Source organism: Poecilia formosa, unplaced genomic scaffold, assembly GCF_000485575.1.
Source record: "Poecilia formosa unplaced genomic scaffold, Poecilia_formosa-5.1.2 Scaffold35, whole genome shotgun sequence".
Taxonomy (NCBI): domain Eukaryota; kingdom Metazoa; phylum Chordata; class Actinopteri; order Cyprinodontiformes; family Poeciliidae; genus Poecilia; species Poecilia formosa.
The window spans coordinates 13,597-25,028 of NW_006799974.1; the positions used below are offsets into that span (position 1 = coordinate 13,597).

Here is an 11,432-nt window from a genome sequence, read left to right on the forward strand (position 1 = left end):
CAACTCTGACAGCAAGAAATGTTCAGGAGATCTGAATTTGTTCTGGATAAGAGCCGGAGACAAATCTCTCCCAAACATCATCTACACTGATGGAAACAGAGAAAACAAATGTGAAGAGAAACTGGACTCTCAGCAGAGATGTGTGTATAACTTCTCTAAGACGGTCAACGCATCTGATGCGACTTTCTACTGTGCTGTGGCCACATGTGGAGAGATATTCTTTGGGAATGGAACCAATCTGGATATTAAAGGTAACTGGATAATTTGATTTCTTTATTTCATTGTGAGGTGAACTATTCATTGTAAAATATTATTTTTATTTTTTAAAATAATCAGAACATTAAAAAACACATCCTTTTTACTAACTTGTAATTCTGCTGTTTTAATTTTAATGATGTTTCAGATTCCATCTTGTGGTCCAATGACGCTGGAAAAGTCATTATTCTTCTCTCTGCTGCTCTGGCAATAAGTCTGGTTGTGATCGCTCTTCTTATTTACTTCATCCTGAAAAATAAATGTGTTCACTGTAAAGGTAAGAAAGGATTCTTGAAGCAGTTAGTTAGTACTTAAAGAAATTAAATTGCTGAAGCAATATTAATTAGTTTCTGTTTTATTTTGCATTCCAGCTGATTCAGAGTTGCAGAAAAACATCAGCAGACAGAAACCTCAAGAGGTAAAAAATCCCAAAACGGTTTTATTAGATCAAATATTTGATTAGGTTTTATAAGTGAGTGAATTATAACATTCTTTGTTTTGTCAGAGATGTAAGGCTGGATGGATTTACTCTGCAGCCATCTTTACTACAATACACTCTGACTGGGCAGGACTGAAGAAAGAAGTAGAGAAAAAGAGGATCTACGCCGCTGTCAAAGCTTTTGGATTAAATTGAGGAAATTGTTTGCTTTAATCTTAAACCAAATAAAGGAATAAATAATGATTTCATTTATTTATTGAATATAGATTACTCATACCCATTTGGTTTTTGGTTTTGGTTTTTTTCTGTCTTATTCCTTTTGTAATTTCTGGTCATTGGTCCATTTGTTTATTCTAAAGTGCTTTTTTTCTATCTTAATATTTTTTGTGAAATTCTGAAAAAAAAAAAAAACCTTGATATGGATAATAAAGTCAAATCATGTTTGAAATTTTTTGTTCTTTGTTGACTTTCAAGAGCATTTCTGCTTCAATTAGGTTTGGGTTTTCTTTTACAGGATAAAATCATTTAAATTCAAAGTGTGTGCTCTATTTTGTTTAAAACGTGAAAATAATGCTGTCTGCAAAAAGAAAAATGGTTTAAAAAAATTCTGGATGGCTGCACAACAAAATTAACAGTATTATGTTTATTTTTAGAAAGTGAAAATAGATAATTGTTCTCCACAATGATCATGTAAAGGTGATCAACAGAATATGGACCATTTGTAGCTACAACTCTCAATGAAGAAATTATAATTTATTTTGTTTTCATTTCACAGGAATCCAAGGGAGCTGTCTCCAAATTAATTTTTTTAACACATCAGGCACTGTTGAATATGTTGCCTCACAGTCAGTTCTACCACAAAACTCACTGTTTCACATGTTTCTCCTGCATCATATATTCCAACTGCAATCAAATCATCTGTTCATGCTCAGATAAAACCTTTAGGCCTTATCCACATTGATATGTTTTTTTGTTTTTTTTTCTAAAACAAGCAGTCTTTTAATCCACACAGAAATTGTAAAACGGGTAAAAATGCTACTTTTACTTTCCCAGACCTTTAAGTTTTGGTAAACTTGGAGTGTGTGGCATGCAGATAAAGCCTCCACACGTGGTTAGTGGTAAACACAGCAAGAAAACAAGAATGGCAAACAACAAAGCCGGAGTAGAGGTTTTTTTTTAATTTTTTTGTAGCCTTTAATGAGGCTCTGCAGCAGCTGAAGCACAACCATCAAAGTAAATCTGCCATTTTTATTTGTATGACTTCTTTAGAGTTAATAAATTATAAGCATGTTTCACAAAACCAGGACAGCAGATTAAGCTGGGCTTTTCTAAATTGCCTGCATTAATTAACACTGATATTCCGGTTGATAATTATTTTAACATTATGATAGTTGTCTATCCTATAATCATCTTTATAATTGTCCATGTGGGTATTGTTACTGTTCGATTGTGTTTCTGAAGAACGCTGATGTTCTTAGTTTGATAGAAAAGCTTTCCCATGACCACTATTGGAGAGGTAATGGAATTAGAGAAATGGGTGCTAAAGAATCAAAGTTGTTGTAATCAGTTCAAGCCACATAGGTTGTAGCTTTTTAAATTTAATGGTAATAAAAGTTTACAATTTAAAATAACTTTAGTTTTGGGATATAATTAAATAAATGCACAGTCTAAGTCACACTGTTTTATTTACATCATAAATATACTTTTTGTCTCTGTGAAGGGGGCTGCTCATAACAAGACACATTTTATAAGTTACAAGTTGGTTTTTAATTGCTGTTAAGCTCCATTTGTGCTAGCAGTTAAACAGGAAGTTGTCCCTTCAAAATAAATTATCCAAACGTCATCAGGAAGTTCACCAACATTAAAACTAAATAAGTTTTAAAGGGTTCTGCTTTTTCTGTAATAAGCAGAAAAAATGACACCAAGTGGTATTACAGTTTACACTATTATACTATTATATGCATAATAATTCTCTCCACAACAAAGAAAATTAGCTTTGTATTCTAATCTTCTCTCACATGAACAAATGAAAAATGAACCCAGAAAGAAAGCTGAACAAATGAGTCAATATTGAGTTACTTTTCCTCTATCTTAATACCCTTAGGTAAAAGTGTTTGCAGAGTGAGTACCCGTCCATCTTTCACCCACCAGCACTGATAAAAATACTAACAGAGAGTAAACCCACATGCAATCTTTGAAGAATAGGTGAAGCCAATTAAATAGGTAAAGCTCCCTGTAGCTTTGGTTAGAGGTCCTAGATTAAAATGCTGTTTTTTTTTCAAGACCAACACTATGAAAAAAAAATACATGAAGTAGGTGTTATTTTGAAAGCTTCAGTTGGAAACATGGTTGATAATTTCCACTGTGGTGGCAGTGAGGGTTAAGAAAAGGCCAATCAGACTGTTTCAATGCTCCTCCCTCCCACTTTTCAGTGTTATATTAGACTGAAGCATCCATGTTGTGCTCGTCTTTTTGTGCAGCTGTTTGATGATTAAAAAGAAAATGGTGGTCATATTTTATTTCCTGTTGTTGCTCGGAGACGGACGTAAGTACAGAATGTATAAATATCAATACTGTCAGTTCATTTTGTGCTTCATGTCAATAATTTCTTTGATTTTTTTTATAGGTGTCATAAATGGTTACAACTTGGAGACAAAAACCATTCAAGTGGGTAAAAATGTGACCCTGACATGTCCTCGCCTACCAACCAGTCAATCCCAAAATATGTTTTGGGTCAAATTTTCTTCTGGAAACTGGCCTGAATCTCTTGGACAAACAATAACTTTTGATTATGAAAAGGTTTTCCAAACTCGTCATTTTACAACAAAACAAGGGAAAGGAACGTTTGTTCTGCATATAAAAGAAGCTCAGCGTAATGACACTGCGCTTTACTATTGTGTCAAAGTTGAATCATTAAAGCTGGTATTTTTGAATGGAATTTTTCTGAAGATTGAAGGTGCATAAAACAGTATTTCTGCATATAAATATTAGAAAACAATTTTCTATTCTGTAGTCACATACAATGTATTTATTTTAAGTTTCTTTTTATTTTTTTTATTTTTTTGTATTCTCCAGGCCCAGAATCAGCTCTCACTGCTGTAATTCAGGAGCCTCTATGTGACCCTGTCTTTCCAGGAGACCGGGTGACTCTAAGGTGTTCGGTTTTCTCTGACTGTGAGAGCAGAAAATGCCCAACTGATCACAGGGTATATTGGCTCAAAACTGGACCAGATGAGTCTCATCCCAGTTTAATTTACATTGATGGAGAAAGTGGAAATGAATGTCTGGAGAATCAAAAATGTGTCTACAGTTTCTCCAAGGACATTAAAGCCTCTGATGTTGGGACTTACTACTGTGCTGTGGCCACACATGAAGAGTTATTTTTTGGAAATGGAACATTTTTGCATGTTCAAGGTATGTAGAAAATTTTTCTAGGTTGAGGTGAATAAAATTACTCATAATAATAAGAATATTATTCTTTGTACTTTTTTCTAGAACAATTCAGTTTTTGGAAGTCTAAAATACTTCTACTGCTGTGCGTGGCTGTGGGTGGATGTCTAGTTGTCATTATGTGCCTCATCTACACCTTGATGAAAAAAGCTTCACATCTTTGCAACGGTATGTTTCACACATCACTTTTAAGGTGATCTGTAGAAGTAAATTATAGGTTCTTCATTTTTATGAGAAATTCTGTCGCATGTTTAGCAGATGCCGTCCCAGGATGTGATACTCAGCCGAAAGAACAGGTAAAGGAGCAAAGAAATAAACATTTGTTTAGAGCTTACATGTAAATTACTTTCCTAAGCTATTTTTTTACTTTCTACAGAGAGATGCACACTGTTTGGTTTATTCTGCCCCAACCTTCACCAAGACCAATGTTGGAAAAGCAGAAAGACGAAAAATAAAAGCAACACATGAGGAGACAATCTACACACATGTCAGGAATTTAGGGATTCAATAATGTCTAATTAATTTAGCCAATTAATGCCAATCATTGTTTTTGTGAACACTCAGAAAAATGGTGAGTGTAACCAGTTCAGAGGATTTTTTTACACCATTCAAACTGGCTGTCCTTATATGAAACATTGTATATATTTCCATAGTTTATTCTTTGCACATCATGTTTTTTTTGCAATGTTGACTCTTCCAATGGCTGTCATGCTATGAATTTTATGTTAAAAGTTAAAAGTGAAGATTAGATTATATTTTAGCAGGGAGCAGCATACGCAAAAATCTGAATTTATTTTGTTGCCTGCTATAAATCTTCAAAGGTATGTTTTAAGAAATGTTTTATAGTCAAATATTTTTTGCTTTTTATGTTGTTCGCACCGAATCTGAAGATCTTAATCCCTAATTTTAAATACACTTATAAAAGATAGTCTACATGTAATCCAGACTGAAATATCGCCATTGTTGAATGATTAATATTTTGTGACCACATTCAATGACCCAAGAGACTGCAGTTTTTTTAAAGATCAACACATTGCAGTGTAATTCTCAACCTCAGAAAGGGTAACTAGTCTGAATTCAAAGAAACAAATGCAAGACTTATGATACAATATTATTCCATGGCAATTAAAAAAAAATATTAGTAAAATTTGAAAACCAAATGCAGTCAACTTGTATTTTAATGATAGCTGTAAATAGGATAGTGTGTCAAAGTGAGAGGGAATAATGTTTTTGTTTGGTTTTGTGAAAAAGTCATGTATACGTCATGATTTTTGTACGCTGTCTTTATGGAATGAAATCTTTATGGAAATAAATCTTTTTGTCAAATCTTTGGTCTTTTAAAATTCTTGTACAAAACATTAAATTATTACAAATATGTCTTCATTGAGTATAGACTAAATGATTAGCAGGGATTGATGGTTACTTAAAAGGTGATGAGTACCACAAAATGTTTTATGAAGAATTTTCTGATAAATGCTTAATTAGTGTCCATGGCTACTTATTAATAAGTTGATTACAAATGATTTCTAAAAATGTTTAAAAATAAATTGGACTTTATTTGCTGTACCATCTATGTATGCATTTCAAAGACAATTATAAAGTGGAATTGTGTCAGCTTTGAAGAATGCAAAAAACACAGGACATAGTACAAAAAGCATACTGCAGAAAAGTTTTATGCTATATATTTTGTCTTAATTTAAGTTTCTCATATATATATGTGCGTGTGTGTGTGTGTGTGTGTGTGTGTGTGTGTGTGTGTGTGTGTGTGTGTAAATAGAACACAATGACTATCAATTAGGGAAGAGAAAATAACTATTTAATTATGTATAAGATTTTCTGAATCTCCAATGACTTGTTGTAAAACCTTGAATGGATTTCGTTAGTTAGACCACGTATACATCTGGTGAAACGAAACGAAAGCATCAAAATTCTTGGTACTTTTCCATGAGTCATGTCATGTGCTCAATTTTCATTTTATGTTTTTATCCTATGAACCATTATGTAAAATAAATCTATCAAATGATAAATATCAGCTGAACTCCACCAGATGGATTTTAGTAGAGTCAACCAGATTAACCTACAGTGTCCATGACCTCCAAGATCATGCAAGTTTTTGTAAATTGTGAAAAATATGGAAAACCTCATTTCAAACTTGATGCCACTGCAGTTGCACTCTAATAATAATAATAATAAATGACTACTCTGCTGGACATCCTGCAATACCTACACAGTTGATACGCTACATATGTGGCACATATATGCCGAAGGTGAAGACTCCAGCAACACTGGAAGTGCTAAAAAAACAACTTCAATAGATCAACTCCTTCTAGGTTGTGGCATTTATCAAGGAAACATTTACGAAACTGCAACAAAAAAAAAGTTATAACGTTATAACACTAATAAGATAGGTGTGACAGATGGCAGCACATTACACAAAGACAGTTGTTCCCAACCCTTCAGGAACCAAGAGCTACAACTCAATAATCTTCTGAGAGCGATCATATGACAGATGTGAAAATTATAAATGAAACTCTATTGACATATTTTATATGCAAATATATACCAGTTACAACAGATATTTTAAAGTGAAAGAAAACTTTGTGCAGTTCTTTGTTAATGGGACTTCTGACTCTGAGGAAGTAGCTTCTCATTGTCTGAGCAGTAGAAGCTCATTGCAAACCTCAGGCAGGTCAGCAGGTGTCAATCAGTCATTCTAGATTTGTACTTTGATTTGATGATCTTCATGTGAGAAAATACAAATCCACAAATAAATGGATCCAAAGAGTGGTGTCAAGATGAAAACACATCTTCTGAGGTTGGGATATTTTTTCTATAGCAGGTTCCAGAAGTTTCAGCTCATACCAGATACCCAGTTCTATTTGTGTCACCTAATTTTCAAATGTTATTTTAGAGACAGTCTCATCAATATTTCCACTATGACAAACTCAGATATCTAGCCTCACTTTACTTCAGTAAAGTGCCTCAAACTCAAAGTACAATGGCCACAGTGAGCCACATTAAACGGAAAATAATGCTGAACAACAAGTGGATAGCAACTCAAAGCCACTGTTATTCTTCCTCTCTCTCTCTCTCTCTCTCTCTCTCTCTCTGTCTTGCTGTTGGCTCTATACTTTACACACAAACTTGTTGTTGTGACAACTGACTGATAAACAACCCCACAAGGTGACACACCAGAAAATATATATAAATGCAGCAGAAACAAAAACATCACAGGAATGTTTTTCCTGTGATTGTCACCATATGAGTCACTCACTTACAGTGGTAATCAGACCTATAGATACATTTGCTTTTTGTTATTGATCTCAAGTGTTGGTTCCTCCATCAATTTCCTCCTTCTAGATTCCTGGTTCTGTTCCCCATCCTGCTGCTTTGGTTTCTGCATTCCTCTAAAGATGTTTTACACATAATAGCTCCTAACTGGATTCCACATCGACCTCCACCTGCTGACATCCTGCCGTCACTGATCCATCCTGGAAGAACACAGAGAGCCTGTCAACCACAGTCCCACAAAACTCACTTACTTCCTCCTCAAGCCTTTGTTTTTTTTTGTTTGTTTTTTCCAGAAGAGGTCCTGGAGATAAAACAATGATCATATAAAAATAACATCTAATGACTTTTTCAGAATCCTAATAAAAACAGGAAACCATGCCACAAGTAAAGGTACATAACAGGAACATTTGATAGAGATAAGATATGACTAACAAAAACTACTACACAGACAAACTCAAGAAGACTAAAGAGGAGCACAAGGAAAGACACACAACCCAACACACAAAATGCTAGGGTTGTAGCAATTAGTTAAAATATAAATTAAAATGATCAGATCAAGCTTGAACGTGATTTCCTGCCTTATGATATTTTTGTATTAGGATATTTTTGTATGCAGAAAGAAGGCAGAGTTTAATGCATATTTATGCATACTTTGTTTTCTCTTTTGAATATCTTCAGCCTTACACTGAACAGAGGTCAATTTAAGAATGAAAGTACATGACTTTGTTTAACATTTTGAACAGTCTATCATATTTTTTATGTATGGTCAGTCTGCATTTTCTTTATTGGTCTATTGTTATAGCTGGTCTATAGATAACTACCATATCATATTAGATGGACCTGTTCTTGGTCATAAACACTGTAAAACACAATCCTGTGCAGATGTTAGATTATATCTTATATACAATGATTTGAATGTTATAGAGCATGGTTAATTACCGAAATGTTACAACAATGAACAACATTTATATGAGAAAAATGCTTGTGTCGCTGGAAACGCCTCAAATCGTATATTTTAAGACAACCAATCAGATGCCAGGAATCAGAACCCACCTCCTACTTAAATTTGAACCAGTGGCCAAACAAAGACAGTCTCAAAATGATTCTGTTATGGGTCATGCTTCTCCTTCATCAAGGATGTGAGTTAAATATCCATTAATTTAAATATGTCATGTAGATATTTGAATGCCTGTTATATTTATGACTGCTCTTGTTTCCAGTGGTGTGGTCATGTGGTGCTTTTACCTTATTTTAACAATTTTTTTTATCTTTCTTTCTAATGCAGATGGTTTGGTTCCAGTGATCACAGCTCATCTTGGTGAAGAAAAAACACTTACATGCCTTTTGCCCGATGTTAAAGACAGACGTAATAAACTTTTTTGGTACAGGCAAACTGCAGGAGATACTCTGGAAGTAATTGTAAAGCTTGTGACTCTTGCAAACCCAGAGTATGGAGCAGGTTATTCTGAATCGAGAGTGGAAGCTGTACTTACTGACAAAGTGAGCAACCTGACCATTTTAAAAGCAGCTCAAGAAGATGAAGGAATGTATCACTGTGGCTTTACTGACTGGAACCAAAATGTTTGGCAGGGGCTCTACTTGATAATAAAAGGTAATGTATTTTAAAAAGTATTTAGCATTTTTATATCAAAATGTTTACAAAACTGCACGAGAGATTTATAAATTTTTAATACAAGAATATATATAAATTTTGGATCCGTTATGTTTGTTTTTGCACTGTTAAAGTAATGTAATAAAAATGTGCATATTTATGTCGCCTTTAAAGTGAAAAAAAGTAAGTTATGTTTTACGTTACAGTCCGGTATTATTTACTTCACTAAGTACTCTCTAGAAGACTTTTGAGAGAGAGAAATTAGAAAGTATACACATAATACATTCTTTTGTAAATTTTAGTTTCAGTAAAACAGATTTCATGTCAAAATTTGGCCAACACTGGCGAAAGGAAACATTTATTTTAATCAACTGAACTAAAAACATATAAATAGCTAATTTATCTTGTGTTGAAGATAAAAAAAATTGTACAATTTACATTTGTAAAATTCTATATTTTTGTCATTGAGAAAGTGCTTGAGATGATCTGTTCCCATTTATTAATCACAGTACTCTGGTGGCCCAGTGAATTTAGTTTTTTTAACTTTACAAACTTTATAGTTTTACCTTAGCTTAATATTTAGCTGTTTACTTAATTGGACTTGATTTGTTTTGTGCTAATTAATGAGAGTTGCCTTCAGAAGAAACATGACACACATTAATTAGAAAAGACAAATGGTGGAGAGCTCAAACTCTAAGATGTTATTGAGAACTCGATGCAATGTGAGTTTTTTTAAACTGTCTTTAGCAGTTGTCAACAAACTCATCTAGAAGTTTGAAAACTAATTCAAAGATGTTTGCTTGACACAAATGTTACTTTCCTAGATGATTCTTTTAATTTATATATTTTATCTGTCTCCAAGGTTCTCTTATAATTCTAAATCTAGAATATGTCAAAAATGTTGCATTTTCTAACATTTTGTACAATAATCTGCAGGAAACACTGTGGGAACGTCAAACTACAGAGTAGTTCAGAAGAAGATGGTATCAGATTCCAGCGGTCCAGACGCTTATGTGACTCTCCAGTGCTCCATCCTCTCAGATTTTGAGAACAAGACTTGTTCAGAAGATCCCAGTGTGTTCTGGTTCCGATCAGATAAATCTCACCCGGATATCATCTACGCAGATGGAAACAGAACTAACAGATGTCAGAGGAAAATTGATAATCGGACAAAATGGGTTTATAATTTCTCTAAGAACATCAGCTCCTCTGATGCTGGGATTTACTACTGTGCTGTGGCCACATGTGGAGAGATATTATTTGGAAATGGAACCAAACTGGGTGTTAAAGGTAACTGGATAATTTCATTTATTACATGAACTATTCAATATACAATATTCCATTTAATTGCCAACAGACTTTCTTTGCCCACTTGTACTCTTGTTATTTTTATTTTATTTTATTTTATTTCATTTTATGGTGTTTTAGGGTCCAGCTTGTGGTCTCGGGTTGCTGGGAAAGTCATTCTTCTTCTGTGTGCTGCTCTAGCAATAAGTCTGATTGCGATACTTGTCCTTATTTGGTTCCTCCAGACAGACTCATGTGCTCACTGCAAAGGTAAGAAATTTAACCTGATGCTGTTGATCTAATTAAATTGCTGAAGTCATATTTGTTTGCTTCTTTTTTTTATAATTCAGCTGGTAGTGAGCTTCAGAAACACATTAGCAGACAGAATCCTCAAGAGGTAAGGAATCAAAACATGTATTGATTAGAACAAAAGTTTTGTAATTGAGTGAATTATAAATTTCTTTCATTTCTAAGAGATGCCAGGGTGAATGGATTTATTCTGCTGCCATCTTTACGACAATGAACTGTCACCGGGGAGGACTGATGAAGGAAGTGGAAAAAGAGAGGCTATCCGCTGCTGTCGAAGCTTTTGGATTAAATTAAGGAAATTGTTTGGCTTAACTTTAAACAGAATAAAAGAATGAATAAAGATTTATTTTTGCATTGAATGTAGAATAGTCAAATACATTTGGTTTTTCAAGAATATTTTTCTGTTTTATTCATTTTATAATTTCTGGTGCAAGCCATTGATCCATTTTCCTGTTTCTTCTTAAGTGAATATTTTTTTTATCTCACTATTGTACAGCTCTAATATTTTTTATTAAATTTTGAATGCATTACTCTTAGTATGTATAATAAATTAAAAGCTGTGTTTGAAATTGGATTTTCTTTTACAGGATAAAATCATTTAACTGTGAAGTGTGTACCCTATTTTGTTTGAAATATGAAACCAAATAAAACTGTTTGGAAAGCATAAATTGTTTTATTTAACAAAATGTTGGTCTGATGCATAACAAACTGAACAGTATTGTACTGTTTACTTTTAGAAAGTGAAAATAGATAATCGTTCTCCACAATGTCCATTTAAAGGTGATCAGT

The 11,432-nt window shown here is 33.5% G+C and overlaps 1 protein-coding gene and 1 long non-coding RNA gene across 2 annotated transcripts; both read left to right on the plus strand.

Moving 5' to 3' along the window:
- Nucleotides 1-19: 19 nt before the first annotated feature.
- Nucleotides 20-1,034, plus strand: LOC107836004 (uncharacterized). The gene is made up of 4 exons (XR_001661855.1): nucleotides 20-251; nucleotides 404-532; nucleotides 627-673; nucleotides 761-1,034. It is a non-coding gene; the product is annotated as an uncharacterized LOC107836004 (long non-coding RNA).
- Nucleotides 1,035-3,158: 2,124 nt separating this feature from the next.
- LOC107836003 (uncharacterized) lies at nucleotides 3,159-5,360 on the plus strand. Its single transcript, XM_016670557.1, has 6 exons — nucleotides 3,159-3,239; nucleotides 3,321-3,650; nucleotides 3,770-4,108; nucleotides 4,190-4,312; nucleotides 4,403-4,440; nucleotides 4,521-5,360. The coding sequence occupies exons 1-6, from the start codon at nucleotides 3,182-3,184 to the stop codon at nucleotides 4,653-4,655; spliced, it is 1,023 nt and encodes a 340-aa protein (XP_016526043.1). The 5' UTR covers nucleotides 3,159-3,181; the 3' UTR covers nucleotides 4,656-5,360.
- Nucleotides 5,361-11,432: the final 6,072 nt, after the last annotated feature.